At 36.7% G+C, this 15,948-nt stretch overlaps 2 protein-coding genes across 4 annotated transcripts in view; one reads left to right on the top strand and one right to left on the bottom strand.

The window, feature by feature from the left end:
* The window catches only part of LOC103234264 (uncharacterized), a 322,907-nt gene that overhangs the window by 54,784 nt on the left and 252,175 nt on the right, over positions 1-15,948 (top strand). The window lies entirely within an intron of this gene.
* Positions 1-15,948, bottom strand: part of LOC103234263 (uncharacterized) — a 46,782-nt gene that overhangs the window by 5,653 nt on the left and 25,181 nt on the right. Inside the window, exons 3-4 of one of the 3 annotated variants that reach the window (XM_073016747.1) lie at positions 8,535-9,900; positions 7,531-7,625 (exon numbers count right to left, since the gene is read on the bottom strand). In XM_073016747.1, the coding sequence (XP_072872848.1) occupies positions 7,531-7,625; positions 8,535-9,900 (1,461 nt within the window). Of the gene's footprint in view, positions 1-95; positions 9,901-15,948 lie in introns of those variants that run through there. The other 2 variants (XM_073016746.1, XM_073016745.1) reach the window with 2 other exon arrangements.

Raw genomic sequence — 15,948 nt, 5'->3', positions numbered from 1 at the left:
ATTTCAAGGGGGATGATGAATCTTACTCCATTTTGGAATGATAACAGAAAGCAAAGTAAAAGCAGCCACCTTCTTCACAGGGCAGCAGGACGGGGTGAGTCAAACATCATTTTTATTCTGACAATGATACCCATATAATTTAACATATTAAATAATCCCGTTCAACACTCTTTTGAATGCTGCATTGACCCTCTTTAGTATCCAAAAGTTAGGAGTAAAAAATCCTTATTATTATTCTAAACGGAGTTTCACTCTTGTTGCCCAGGCTGCAGTGCAATGTCATGATCTCGGCTCATTGTAACCTCCACCTGCCAGGTGCAAGTGATTCTCCTGCCTCAGCTCCCCGAGTAGCTGGGATTACAGGCACGCACCATGACACCCAGCATATTTTTACATTTTGAGTAGAAACGAGGTTTCACCACGTTGGACGGGCTGGTCTCTAACTCCTGACCTCAGATGATCCACTTGCCTCTGCCTCCCAAAGTGCTGAGATTACAGGCATTAGCCAAAATGCTTGCCAAAAAAAGACAATTTTTAAAAGATGAAATTTGATTTTGAGAAGCCTGTCAAATATGTCAAAAAATTACAACCCTTTTTTGCATCTATGTTCATTAAAAAAAAAAAAAGTTGGTGTGTAGTTTTCTTTTTTTTATTATGTACTTTCCTGTTTTTGGTATTAGGGTGATACTGGATTCATAGAATGATTTAGGAAGGATTTCCTCCATCTGTTGGAACTTCAGTAGGATTGGTACAAATTCTTCTTTGAATGTCTGATAGAACTCAGAGGTAAATCCATCTGGTCCTGGGCTCTTTTGTTGGCAATTTTTTATTACGGTTTGAATTTCATTATTTGTTACCGGTCGGTTGAGAGTTTCTATTTTTTCCTGCTTTAGTCTAGGAGGGTTGCATATTTCAGAGAATTTATTTCTCTCCTCTAGGTTTTCTAGTTTGTGCATGTAAAGGTGTTCATAGTAGCCTTGAATGATATTTTGTATTTCTGTGGCATTGGTTGTAATATCTTTAGCTTATCTGGATCTTCTATCAGCTTTTCTTGGTTAATCTGGGTAGTGGCCTATCAATTTTGTTTTTTGAAAGAACCAGTTTTTTGCCTCATTTATATATTTTTATTTCAATTTCATTTAGTTTTGTTCTGATCTTTTTTCTTTCCTTCTGCTGGGTTTGGGTTTGGTTTGTTCTTGTTTCCCTAGTTCTTTGAGCCTAGGTTTTCTCTTTGGACTTCTTCAGCCTTTTAGATGTAGGTATTTAATGCTATGAACTTTCCTCTTACCATAGCTTTTGCAGGATGCCAGAGGTTTTGAGAATTTGTGTCACTACTGTCATTCAATTCAAATAATTTTTAAATTTTCATCTTCATTTTGTTGACCTAAAAATCATTTAGAAGAAAATTATTTAACTTTCACGTATTTTTATAGTTTTGAAGGCTAATCTTGGAGTTGATTTCCAATTTTATTTCACTGTGGTCTGCGAGAGTACTCGATATAATCTTGATTTTTAAATATTTCCTGAGACTTGTTTTGTGGTCTATCATATGCTCTATCTTGAAGAATGTTCTGTGTGCTGATAAAAAGAATGTATATTCTGCAGTTTTTGGGTAGAATGTTTTGTAAACATCTGTTAAGTCCAGTTGTTCTAGAGTATCATTTAAGTCTATTGTTTAATTGTGGACTTTGTCAACAAAATTAGTTAAGACAAGACGGTCAGAAAAGCACCTTAAAGATGAGTTGTAAAAATTTAAAACAATAGTAAATGTTTATAATGCAAGGCAGACATTTTACAAATACAGATTTTCTTTAAAGACGTAAATTTATTTTATTAAAAAATTTCAAGATAGTTAAATTCCAGAAAGGTGTAATTTCATTCAAAACGTAGTTCTTCTAACTTAGATACTGTTTCTTAGCTATAATTACTGAGTTCAGGATGGAATCCATTAATAAATAGGACAAAGAAAGAATAAGCCTGAACTCAGCATAAACCTAAAGAATTTTTAATTTTATTAATTTATATATATATATATAAAAACAAGCTTACTTTACATGAGGGTCTACTTTTACAAACACTTTATCTAGGATAGGTTTGTTTACATCCTCAAAGAGGGACGGCAGGTAAGCAAAAGGTAAGATATAATTTTTCTTAATTTTTAATATCAATTTATTATAGATACATATATTAATCAATTTTCTCTCCATGGGATTCTCCTATTCTCCTTACTGGAAGCAACATGTGGGAGGGAGAAATGATAATAATATACAAATATATTTCCTGCCATGTGGCCAACATAAGAAGCATACCATGTGGCCCACCTCTAGAAGTCACTTACTTCCACGCCATCAGATGTGTTTTTCCATGATGTGTGTCTTTCTCTTAAAAGCACCTCTGATTAAGTTGAGCCCAATCACGATAATCTCCCTTTTTTGATGAACACAAAGTCAACATGTTAGTAACCTAATTTTATGAGTAATTTCTCACCACAGTCATTTTTTTTTTAAATATTCAAGAGGAAAGGATTACACAACAGGTGTGCAACAGACTGGGAATCTGAGGGATGATCTTAAAATTTTGCCCACCCACCTGAATAGCGTTTTAAAATAATCTCTTAGTTATTTCATTCTCTAAGTAAACAAAGATATCATCTGTCAATAATAATTAACTCCTTTCCAGTTTTTTTTTTTTTTTTTTTTTTTTTTTGAGATGGAGTCTCGCTTTGTTGCCCAGGCTGGAGTGCAATGGAGCAATCTCAGCTCACTACAACCTCTGCCTCCCGGGTTCAAGCAATTCTCCCGACATCAGCCTCTCAAGTAACTGGGATTACAGGCGCCCACCACCACGGCTGGCTAATTTTTGTATTTTTTAGTAGAGACGGGGTTTTGCCATGTTGGCCAGGCTGATCTTGAACTCCTGACCTCAGGTGATCTGCCCACTTCAACTTCCCAAAGTGTTGGGATTACGGGTGTGAGGCACTGCTCCTGGCCTCCAGATTTATTCATTACAAATATTAACTAACATCTTTTTTTCTGGCTTATTTCTCCCTTGCGTATCATTTTATACATTTACACACACCTAGAACAATGAAAATGTATCAAATTATTCAATTTTTGTTAAATTTTTATTAAAATCTAATGTTAAAAATTATTTTTGTTTGTAGATGGTTTTTATTGTCGTACTCAAGAGTGTTATCTGTAGAGAAAAAGTTGCCTTTTTAATACTGCCTCTGCTATTGTGAACAAGTCATTTCTCTCAGTGGCTCTGTTTCTAGCTCTGTATAATGAAGATAATAGTAAGACCTATTATTTATTTATTATTTTTGAGACACAGTCTCACTCTGTTGGCCAAGCTGGAGTGCAGTGCTGTGATCTCAGCTCACTGCAACCTCTGCCACCTGGGTTTAAGTGATTCTCCTGCCTCAACCTCCCGAGTAGCTGGGATTACAGGTGCCTACCACCACGCCTGGCTAATTTTTGTATTTTTAGTAGAGACAGGGTTTCACCACCTTGGCCAGGCTGGTCTTGAACTCCTGACCTCGTGAACCACCCGTCATGGCCTCTCAAAGTGCTGGGATTACGGGTGTAAGCCACCGCTCACAGCCAGACCTGTTATTAAGTTACTGTAAAAAAAAATAAATGTATTGGCCGGGTGCGATGACTCACACCTGTAATCCCAGCACTTTAGGGGGCTAAGGTGGGTGGATCACCTGAGGTTGGGAGTTTGAGACCAGCCTGTCCAACATGGAGAAACCTCTTCTCTACTAAAAAAAAAATACAAAATTAGCCAGGCATGGTGGTGCATGCCTGTAATCCCAGCTACTTCAGGGACTGAGGCAGGATAATTGCTTGCCGGGAGGTGGAGGTTGTGGTGAGCTGAGATTGCACCATTGCACTCCAGCCTGGACAATAAGAGTGAAACTCCACCTCAAAAATAAAATAAAAGGCCAGGCACGGTGGATCACTCCTGTAATCCCAGCACTTTGGGAGGCCAAGGTGGTCGGATCACCTGAGGTCGGGAGTTCAACACCAACCTAACCAATATGGAGAAACTAGTCTCTACGAAAAATACAAAATTACCTGGGCATGGTGATGCATGCTTGTAATCCTAGCTACTTGGAGGCTAAGGCAGGAGAATCACTTGAAGGTGGGAGGCAGAGGTTACAATAAGCCGAGATCACACCATTGCACTCCAGCCTGGGCAACAAGAGCGAAACTCTATCTTAAAATATAAATAAATAAATAATAAATTTATTGATGCATATATGGTGTTATGGTTAGTGCTAGTATAAATTAGCTACTTTTAATAGGATATTTATATGCTAAGTTACATTAATACATATTTTAAAAAAGAAATATCTTTTCATAACGTTTTTTGAATATATATTTAAATTAATTCTTCTAAGAATGTGGTATAGATACAAAACACTATTTAGCTTTAAAAAGGGGTACGTCCCATTATTTGAAACCAGATAGATACATTTAGAAGACATTATGTATGCTAGATAAAATAAGCCAGACACAGAAAGACAAATACTGAATGATCTTATTTTTATGTAGAATATAATAAAGTTCAACTCAAAAAAGCAGAAAGTGAAATAACAGTTACCAGATGCTAGGGGTGATAAGAAGAGAACAGATAGTTTTTCCTCTAAGGGTACAAAGTTTTAAATAGGGTAAGGAGGTTTTGAGATCTATTGCACACCAGGATGACCACAGTAAACAATAATGTATTAGCCAGGTGTGGTGGCTCACGCCTGTAATCCCAACAATTTGGGAAGCCAAGGTGGGTGGATCACAAGGTCAGGAGTTTGAGACCAGCCTGGCCAATACGGTGAAACCCCATCTCCACTAAAAATACAAAAATTAGCCGGGCATGGTGGTGCGCCCCTGTAGTCCCAGCTACTCAGGAAGCTGAGGCAGGAGAATTGCATGAACCCAGGAGGTGGAGGTTGCAATGAGCCAAGATCGGGCCATTGCACTCCAGCCTGGGCAACAGAGTGAGACTCTGTCTCAAAAACAAACAAAAAAAAAAGTATTGTATATTTCAAAACAACTGAGCGAATTTCAAATGTCTCCCCACAAAAAAATGATAGGTAAGAAAGTTAATGTTATTTAACTTAATTGTTCTATATTATATGCATATATTAAAACACAACATTGCACCCCATAAATGTATACAACTATGATTTGTCAATCAAAAATAGTATTAACTTTTTTCTTAAAAAGAGAGAAATAAACCTTAAGAAATGGGGCCAGAGAAAAAAAGTGTTTTTTCAATCTCAACATTTCAGAAAACATGTGGTGCGGTGGCTCACACCTGTAACTCCAGCAATTTCAGAGGCTGAGGCGGATGGATCACCTGAGGTCGGGAGTTCAAGACAGCCTGACCAACATGGAGAAACCCAGTCTCTACTAAAATACAAAATTAGCTGGGTGTGGTGGCGCATGCCTGTAATCCCAGCTACTCGTGAGGCTGAGGCAGGAGAATCACTTGAATCCGGAAGGCGGAGGTTGCAGTAAGCCAAGATCATGCCATTGCATTCTAGCCTGGGCAACAAGAGCAAAACTCCATCTCAAAGCAAAACAAAACAAAACAAAAATTTCAGAAAACATATACATATATTTTTTGTATCTCAAATGGCTTCCTCAATTAGTAACGTAGGTAAGTAAATGTTTAATATTATAAGCATTCTGAACTCAACATTCAGAAATATGTTGATATTTCCTATTCAAAATAATACTTTAAAAGACAGATGTTAAAACAACTGTTTAGAGTAAAATTCTGATTTTTTCTTAAAAAAATATATTTGAATATATATTTTACACTATATTTAAATTTATCCAATAAGCGTAATTACTCAACAATAAGAACATTATTATAAGGAACCAATTTGCCTTATTTAATTTTAAAACTGACAAGCACATGATGTTTAAGTGCTTACTTATCTAGTGTTACTGGAGTGTTAAAGAGCAGCACTCAATAAGAAATCTTTTCATTGATATTTATATCTATGCTGTAAGTGAATATAGATTATAATGTAACAATTAACAAATAAAAGCTAATAAATTTTCTTTACACTCACTGTTTGTTGGGCACTCTTCTGGTACCTTTATTTGCATTAATTGCTTTAATCTGACAAAAACCCTAGAATTTATGCACTGTCATCCTCACTGTACAGTTGTACTCAGGTCATACAGCCTATACGTGGCAGAACTCGAATGCAATCAGAAACCACCTGATACTGAGTTTCAATCTTAACCATTTATGCCCAACACCCTCATAGCCAATTCTTTTTATATCTAACCTAACATTTTGCTTTGAATTTTCTAATTTTGTAGAAATAAAAATCTAGAAAACAATTATTTTAATCACAGTGTGTAGAACTTGATTTTTGGTTTAAAGTAGTCATTACTAAGCCAAACACAAATACTTTGTTAAATGGATTCTAATATCCCTCTTATGATTTAAAACAGTCACTAATTTCACTTTTGAAATGTAGTGAGTTTTTATATTAAAAGCTAGGATAAGCCTAAAATTATATATAAAAAAAATTGTGGTCTATATGTACATCATCATACATTCAGTGGTCTACAGTTTTTTAAAGTTTTAGAAACACTAAAATAAGAATATTTTTCCTATCAAATAATTAGGGAATATTGAGTTTTCTCAGGGACTAAAATGAAATAGATTGAAATTACTATATCAGTCTCTTACCAATGACCAAGGATTGGGTAGTTAAGTGACCAATAAAAACAACTGTAGACTTAACTTCAGCGACTAAAAAAATTAAATAAAATGAGAAAAATTTCTCCAAATTGTTACATCAATATGTAAAAGAAATATTATTCCAAATTTCAAATGCACAGGAAATCATTTTATTTTGCAACACTTAACATTCACACTTAAAAACAGAAGATTCGGGCTGGGCGCGGTGGCTCACGCCTGTAATCCCAGTACTTTGGGAGGCCGAGACGGGAGGATCACGAGGTCAGGAGATCAAGACCATCCTGGCGAACACTGTGAAACCCTATCTCTACCAAAAAATACAAAAACTTAGCTGGGCGTGGTGGCGGGCACCTGTAGTCCCAGCTACTCGGGAGGCTGAGGCAGGAGAATGGCATGAATCCGGGAGGCAGCGCCTGCAGTGAGCCGAGATCACACCACTGCACTCCAGCCTGGGTGACAGAGCGAGACTCCATCTCAAAAAAAAAAAAAAAACAAAAAAAAAACCAGACGATTCTGTATACCAATGTCAGTTGTGCTATATCATAGAAAATCACATTTAATATTCTTCACTTGCCACTAATTCTCTAAATATTTTAAGATTTGTTGTTGTTGTTTTTAAGACTGAGTCTCGCTCTGTCGCCCAGGCTGAAGTGCAATGGCACAATCTTGGCTCACTGCAACCTCTGCCTCCCGGATTCAAGTGATTCTCCTGCCTCAGCCTCCTGAGTAGCTGGGATTACAGGCATGTGCCACTATGCCGGGCTAATTTTTGTATTTTTCATAGAGACAGGGTTTCACTACATTGGCGAGGCTGGTCTCGAACTCCTGACCTCATGATCCACCTGCCACAGCCTCCCAAAGTGTTGGGATTACAGGTGTGAGCCACTGTGCCTGGCCTTAAGATACTGTTTCTATTACATTTTATATTTGCCACACTTTGTGTAAGAATCTAAGAAGAAATTTTTTTGGCGGGGTGTGGTAGCTAATGTCTGTAATGCCAGCACTTGGGGAGGCCAACGTGGGTAGATTACTTGAGGTCAGGAGTTCAAGACCAGCCTGGCCAACATGGTGAAACCCCATCTCTACTAAAACTACAAAAATTAACTGGATATGGTGGCAGGTGCCTATAATCCCAGCTACTTGGGAGTCTGAGGCAGGAGAATCATTTGAACCTGAGAGGCACAGATCGCAGTGATCCAAGATCACACCACTGCACTCTGGCCTGGGTAACAGAGTGAGACTCCAACTAAAAAAAAAAAAAAAGAAAGAAAAAAGGTTTTGCCACATTATTCACACTTGGAATTCTCCAGTATAAATTATTTTACCTACAATCAAGTGTGAAAACCATTTAAAGGCTTTTTCACATTCTTCACATTTCTAGGGTTTTGTACCCGTATGATTACTTTTATGTTTGTAAAAGTTTAAGGTGTTGTTAAAAGGATTGTCACATCTTTCAGCTTTGCAGAATATCTCTCTAGGATGAATTATCTTATGTCTATTAAGAACTGAGGACTTGTTAAAGGCTTTGTAAAGTTCTTCACACTTTTATGTTTTCTCTCCAGTATTACGTGTAATAAGGTTTGAGAACTTGTTAAAGGCTTCATCACATTCTTCACATTAGTAGGGTTTATTTTTCACATGAATTCTCATTTTTAGTAAAAGTCAAGGACTGGTTAAAGGCTTTGCCACATTTAACACATTTGTATGGTTTCTCTCCAGTATGAATTATCTTATGTTTAGTAAAGGTTGAGAATTGGTTAAAAGCTTTGCCATATTCTTCACACTTTCAGGGTTTCTCTCTAGTATGAATTATCTTATGTTTAGTAAGTTTTGAGGACTGCTTAAATGCTTTGCCACATTCTTCACATTTGTAGGGTTTCTCTCCAGTATGAATTCTCTTATGCATAGTAAGGTTTGAAGACTGGTTGAAGGCTTTGCCACATTCTTCACATTTGTAGGGTTTCTCGCCAGTATGAATTATCTTATGCATAGTAAGGTTTGAAGACTGGTTGAAGGCTTTGCCACATTCTTCACATTTGTAGGGTTTCTCGCCAGTATGAATTATCTTATGCATAGTAAGGTTTGAAGACTGGCTGAAGGCTTTGCCACATTCTTCACATTTGTAGGGTTTCTCGCCAGTATGAATTATCTTATGCATAGTAAGGTTTGAAGACTGGCTGAAGGCTTTGCCACATTCTTCACATTTGTAGGGTTTCTCTCCAGTATGAATTCTCTTATGCATAGTAAGGTCTGAAGACCGGCTGAAGGCTTTGCCACATTCTTCACATTTGTAGGGTTTCTCTCCAGTATGAATTCTCTTATGCATAGTAAGGTTTGAAGACCGGTTGAAGGCTTTGCCACATTCTTCACATTTGTAGGGTTTCTCTCCAGTATGAATTATCTTATGCATAGTAAGGTTTGAAGACCGGTTGAAGGCTTTGCTACATTCTTCACATTTGTAGGGTTTCTTGCCAGTATGAATTATCTTATGCATAGTAAGGTTTGAAGACTGGTTGAAGGCTTTGCCACATTCTTCACGTTTGTAGGGTTTCTCGCCAGTATGAATTATCTTATGCATAGTAAGGTTTGAGAAACGGTTAAAGGCTTTGCCACATTTTTCACATTTGTAGTATTTCTCTCCAGTATGAATTCTCTTATGTCTAGTAAGGCTTGAGGACTGCTTAAATGCTCTGCCACATTCTTCACATTTATAGTGTTTCTCTCCAGTATGAATTCTCTCATGTTGACTAAGGGTTGAGGGCCAGTTAAAGGCTTTGCCACATTCTTCACATCTGTAAAGTTTCTTTCCAGTATGAATTCTTTCATGTTGAGTTAGTTGAGAGAGCATGCAAAATGATTTGCCACATTTTTTACATTTGAAAGGTTTCTTTCCAGTATGTCTTATTTTAGGTCTATTTGAATTTGAAAATATATGAAACACTTTTATATATGTATAACATCGAAATATTTTGCTCTGGGTAGTTGTGAAACATTGATTAAGTCCATTATAACCTCCTTTGTGCAGCTTACACTCATTCACACTTCTACAGCCTTTATTTAATTGTAAGTTCTTATGTCCACATTTATTGTATCTCCTCAGTATCATTTTTTGGAAAGAATCTTTTATGTTTTGCTCTGGCCAAAGTTCTTCAACAAAATGAGAACACATAACTAAAAGAAATTAAAACAACAAATTACTCCACTTACTAGGCTCAGATAAATATATAAATCAAACCTATAAAAGCATACAAGTGACATAAGCAAAATAGCATATCAAAATACCACAGGGTCTAATTTCTTCATAAATATATAAATGAAACAAAAACTTAATGGTCAAAATACATTTGTGGAAAATGTATAAATGAGTTAAATGTGTGCAGTGCCACAGGTGAGCACAATGCAGAATCATATAAAAGGAAAAGAAAAGTACATTACATTTAACCAGTACAGCTATTCCTGCCCCCTAATATAACACAGTGCCTTCAGAAGCAAATTGCCAACTCCTGGTTTCTATTTTAAAATACAAGAAAAATATTGGCACATACATCTAAATTTCTGGCTTCCAGGGGTCTTACCAGACACTGGTTTCGGTCTCCTATAACACAAAATGCTGAAATAAATGGGGATATACTTTGGAATAACAGTTTGAGAGTGCTGAGACCAAAGATAAATGGTACAGCACCACAGAGACTGCAGTATTACAGACAAGGAAGAGGTGTATCAAGTGATTACTGACTATTAAGAAGAAATATGAATAAACTCAACTAAAAAAACACACACACAAAAAATTTCAGACAAGACACATTCTAAGAACATGTATGAGAGACTCACAGAATCTCTAGCCAAGACAATTTGTTTCAGACTATGCCAGGAGAAAGCTACTACATTATAAAGATTGTGACAGGTAGCTTGTTTTTAATGTCCAAATCCCAAAGAAAGATTATAATGTATACAAAATATTAGGGCAGCACAGGCCCATCAAAAACATTATTAAACTTTCAGAAAACAACCATAAAAATGATATAAATATGAAGAAGCTGAACAAACCAACTAGGATACACACACACAAAATATTTATAACAAACACAAATATTAGAAGAATTTCAAAAGTCACAGACAAAAAAATCTTAGGAGTGGCAAGACAAAAGTGATGTGTCATTTATTAGCATAGTCTTATAACCAGTGAATCTGTGAACAAGAATTTTGCAGGCAAGAAGGCAACTGTGTGACACAGTCAAAGTCCTAGAAAAAAAAATTCTGTCAAGTGAGAAAAATATCATTAGCAAACTGTTCTAACAAATAAGAAGTAAAAGACATTCTAAAATAATTAAATCCTGAGAAAGTATATTGGCACTACATATGTCCTATATAGCAAAAATGCTGAAAGCAGTTCCTTCTACTGAAAATAACATGATGCAATAAAAAACAACAAATAATCACACATAAATACTAACTTTCTGGGAAAAATATGCACATACACAAAACAGAATTTCACAGCATTACCATAATGGTGCAGAAAACACTTTTAATTTTTCTCTAAAAGTTGAAAGATAAAAGCATAGAAATTATCATCTATTAATGAATATACAACACAAAAAGATATAATTAGCTACATCAGTAACCAAGTTGAGAGCAGATGTAATGAGGAAGAATTTTTGTATGCAACTGAAGTTAATTTTTTACCAGATTAAAATATATTGCTGTACCTTTTAAGTTTTATGTAATCCCCAAGATACCAGAAAGAAAATATCCATAGATACACAAAATAAGAAAGTATAAGCATATGAATACAAAAATCAAAAAGACACAAAAAAGACAGAAAAAGAGAAAATGAGGGACAAAAATAAAATAAAACAATTAATAGAATAACATTAGTAAGTTTTTCTCCTTTAGAAAATTACTTAAATAAATATAAAATTAACTTCCCAATCAAGAGACATACCTTAGAAAAGTATTTAAATATACATAAAATTAACTTTTCAATCAAGAGACATACTTTCAATAAAAGGATTTATTTGAAAATTTAAAAATCAAGATCCAACTTGCCTTTCTACAAGAGGCAGTTGAGATCTAATAAAATAATGAAAGTGGCAAGATGGAAGTAGACATTGCAAGCAAACATTAACCAAATAAAAGAAGAGGTCAAAATAACATTATACAAGTGAAATCTTAAGCCAAAAACTGTCATACTTTATAAAATGTACTTGAAATCAAAACTCCAAAGGGAAAAAGAACATTAAACAATAATAGATTAATTTACTGGGAACCTATAACAAATTGTGTGTGTGTGTGTGTGTGTGTGTCTGTATCTCACGTTAGAGTTCCTAATAAATGAAGCAAATATTGACAGAATTGAAGAAGCACATAGAAGCAACATAGAGAGCAATATAATTACAGTAGGATATTTCAATACTCCACTTTTTGTAATAATAAGACAAGACAGAATATTAGTAAGTGAACAGAGGACTTAAAGGCAACATAAAACAAATATTTTTAACAGAGGTATAGAGAACACTCCTCAGCATCAGGATATACACTCTTTTCAATAGCCCATACAACATTCTCCTTGATAGTTCACCTGTTAGGCCAAAAAGAAAAGTCTTAAAATTTTTTAAACTGAAATTTTATGTATTACTTTGTATGACCAAAATGGAATAAGACCATAAAACAATAATGGAAACAGCTGAAAAATTTACAGATATATGGAAAGTAACAGGCTTGGTGTGGTGGCTCACGCATGTAATCCCAGCACTTTGGGAGGTCAAGGCAGGCAGATCATGAGTTCAGGAGATCGAGACCATCCTGACCAACATGGTGAAACCCATCTCTACTAAAATATAAAAAATTATCTGGGTGTGGCGGCACGCGCCTGTAATCCCAGGTACTCGGGAGGCTGAGGCAGGGAAATTGCTTGAACCTGGGAGGCAGAGGTTACAGTGAGCCAAGATCCTGTCATTGCACTCCAGCCTGGGTGACAAGAGTGGAAACTCTGTCTCAAAAAAAAAAAGAAAGTAACACACTCTTGAGTGTGCTCTTGTTCAAAGGTTAAAATGATTACTACTGTGACACTGTTCATGCTGCTCTATGTAATCTTCACATTGAATGCATGTTTTTCAAAATTCTCATTGCATTTTCGAAGAGCTACGAACAGCAACCCAAAAAGTACAGCAAATCTCAAGAGACAACAACGTACAGAAAAATCTTCAAAAAGAGGAACAACGTTAGAGCCATTATAGTTCCTGATTTCAAAACACATTAAAAAGCTACAGAATTAGGCCAGGTGCAGTGACTCACACCTGTAATCACAGCACTTTGGGAGGCCATGGTGGGCGAATCACAAGGTCAGGAGTTTGAGACCAGCCTGCCCATCATACTGAAACCCCGTTTCCACTAAAAATACAAAAATCAGCCAGGTGTGGTGGCAAGCACCTGTAGTCCCAGCTACTCAAGAGGCTGAGGTGGGAGCATCACTTGAACCCAGGAGGCGGAGGCTGCAGTGAGCTGAGACCATGCCATTACACTCCAGCCTGGCCTGGGTGACAGAGTGAGACTCCATCTCAAAAAAAAAAAAAAAAAAAACAAAAACAACAACAACAACAACAATAAAAAAAACAAGCTACAGAATTAAAACAAATTGGTAGGAGTCTCAAGGTGAAAAAGTAGACTAATCAAATAGAATGCTGCACATATATAAACTTTCACATATATGGTAATGTAAAGAGTGATTTGCACACCCATAATTACTGCAACATTTTTACTGAAGCCAACAGGTAAATGCAAGCAAATTTCCGTCACCAAATCATTCAGTATACATAATTTGAAATATAAAAATATTGGAATGTCAAAGCTGGGTGTGGTGGCTCATGCCTGTAATTCCAGCACTTTGGGAGGCCGAGATGGACAGATCACGAGGTCAGGAATTCGAGACCAGCCTGGCCAATATGGTGAAACCCCTCCTCTACTAAAAATACACAAATTAGTTAGGCGTGGTGGTACATGCCTGTAGTGCCAGCTACTCCGGAGGCTGAGGCAGGAGAATTGCTTGAACCCAGGAGGTGGAGGTTGCAGTGTGTCAAGATTGAGCCACTGAACTCCAGCCTGGGCAACAGAGTGAGACTCATCTCAAAAACAAACAAACAAAATAAAACAAAGAAAAATTGGAATATCACCCAGATTTTAAAACGCAGGAAATATTCTAACAACTATAAAGTGAAAATTCAATGACACGATGCAAAATAAAATGAGCCAGTCACAGGTTTTGAGAACATGGACATCCAAATCATGTTATAGACCAAAGAGGCTTAACAGACTCATACAAAACTTTCCAGTCAAAAGCAAGAGATCCTCTCTAGTAAAAAGCACAATATTCCTATTTGTACCTGGTATATTCCGTTAGGACATATACCAAATGTTATTAAATTTAAGAATACCAGCTGGGTGCAGTGGCTCATGCCTATAATCCCAATATTTTGAGAGACCAAGGTGGGAGGATCACTTGCGGACAGAAGTTTGAGACCAACCTGGGCAACATAGTGAGACCCTGTGTCTACAAATAATCAAAAAAATTAGCCAGACATGTTAGTGCATGATGTCGTTTCAGCTATTCAGGAGGATAAGGTGGAAGGATCACTTGAGCAAAGGAGGTTGAGGATGCATTGAACCAATATCATGCCATTGCACTCCAATCTGGGTGACAGAGTAAGATCCTATCTGAAAACAACAACAAATAAATAAGATCAAAATTATTCAGTTTTCTGACAAAAACTGAATGAAACTAAAAATTATGAACAAAAGTAAAACTGGCAGATCAAAAAGTAAATGAAAATTAAACACATTCTTCAACATTTTCTTGCTCAGGGGTCAAAAATTTAATTTTTCAAGGATGTCAATACAAATTATAGTGGTGAACAAATTCAATATAATCTCTATACTCCAATAGCATAGTTTTTTTTTTCTTTTTTTTTTTTTACAGAAATACTGTTTAGAATTTTAAAATTTGATTATAAACTATAGCCAAACACCCATAAAGAAGAACAGGCCGGGCGCGGTGGCTCAAGCCTATAATCCCAGCACTTTGGGAGGCCAAGACAGGCAGATCACGAGGTCAGGAGATCGAGACCATCCTGGCTGACACGATGAAACCCCGTCTCTACTAAAAAATACAAAAAACTAGCCGGGCGAGGTGGCGGGCGCCTGTAGTCCCAACTACTCGGGAGGCTGAGGCAGGAGAATGGCATGAACCCGGGAGGCGGAGCTTGCAGTGAGCTGAGATCCGGCCACTGCACTCCAGCCTGGGTGGCAGAGCCAGACTCCGTCTCAAAAAAAAAAAAAAAAAAAAGAAAAGGAAGAACAAAGAGGGCCAGGTGTGGTGGCACATGCCTGTAGCTGAGGCAGGTGAATCACTTTAAGTCAGGAGCTCAAGACCAGCCTGACCAACAAGGAGAACCCCGACTCTACCAAAAATACAAAAGTTAGCCACGCATGGTGGTGGGTGTGTGTAGTCCCAGCTACTTGGGAATCTGAGGCAGGAGAATAGTTTGATCCCAGGAGGCGGAGGTTTAAGTAAGCTATCGTACCACTGCACTCCAACCTGGAAGAAGGAGCAAGATTCCATCTCCAAAAAAAAAAAAAAAAAAAAAAAAAGGAATGAAGAGGCATTATAGTTTCTAATTTCAAAACATATTAAAAGCTACAATAACAAAAACAATGTGGCATTGACACAAAGACAGATAAACAGATGAAAGAACAGAATAGAGAACCTACGAATGAACTCTTCCGTATATGGTGAAATCATCTTCCACAAAGTTGCCATGAACACACAGTAGAAAAAATATAAACTCTTCAAAAAATAATGCTGAGCCTGGCTAATATGACAAAACCCTGTCTCTACTAAAAATACAAAAATTAGCTGGGCACGATGGTGGGCACCTGTAATCCTAGCTACTTGGGATGCTGAGGCAGGAGAATCGCTTGAGCCAGGGAGGTGGAGGTTGCAGTGAGCCAACATCAGGCCACTGCACTCCAGCCTAGGTGACAGAGCAAGACACTGTCTCAAAAAATAATATGTTGAAAAATGACTATTAACACTGATAAAATAAAGTTGGATCATTTCATTGAACCATATATGAAAAATATTTTAAATAAAATGCTTAGAAATAAAAAGAAACTAATAAATCTCTTAGAAAAAATATGGGGAAAAGAAATGGCATTCATCTCAGC

The sequence above is a fragment of the Chlorocebus sabaeus genome, chromosome 6 (genome assembly GCF_047675955.1).
Source record: "Chlorocebus sabaeus isolate Y175 chromosome 6, mChlSab1.0.hap1, whole genome shotgun sequence".
In the NCBI taxonomy this organism is placed as follows: domain Eukaryota; kingdom Metazoa; phylum Chordata; class Mammalia; order Primates; family Cercopithecidae; genus Chlorocebus; species Chlorocebus sabaeus.
Note: the sequence above shows the minus strand (reverse complement) of the source record. Positions and strands in the feature narration are given on the sequence as shown.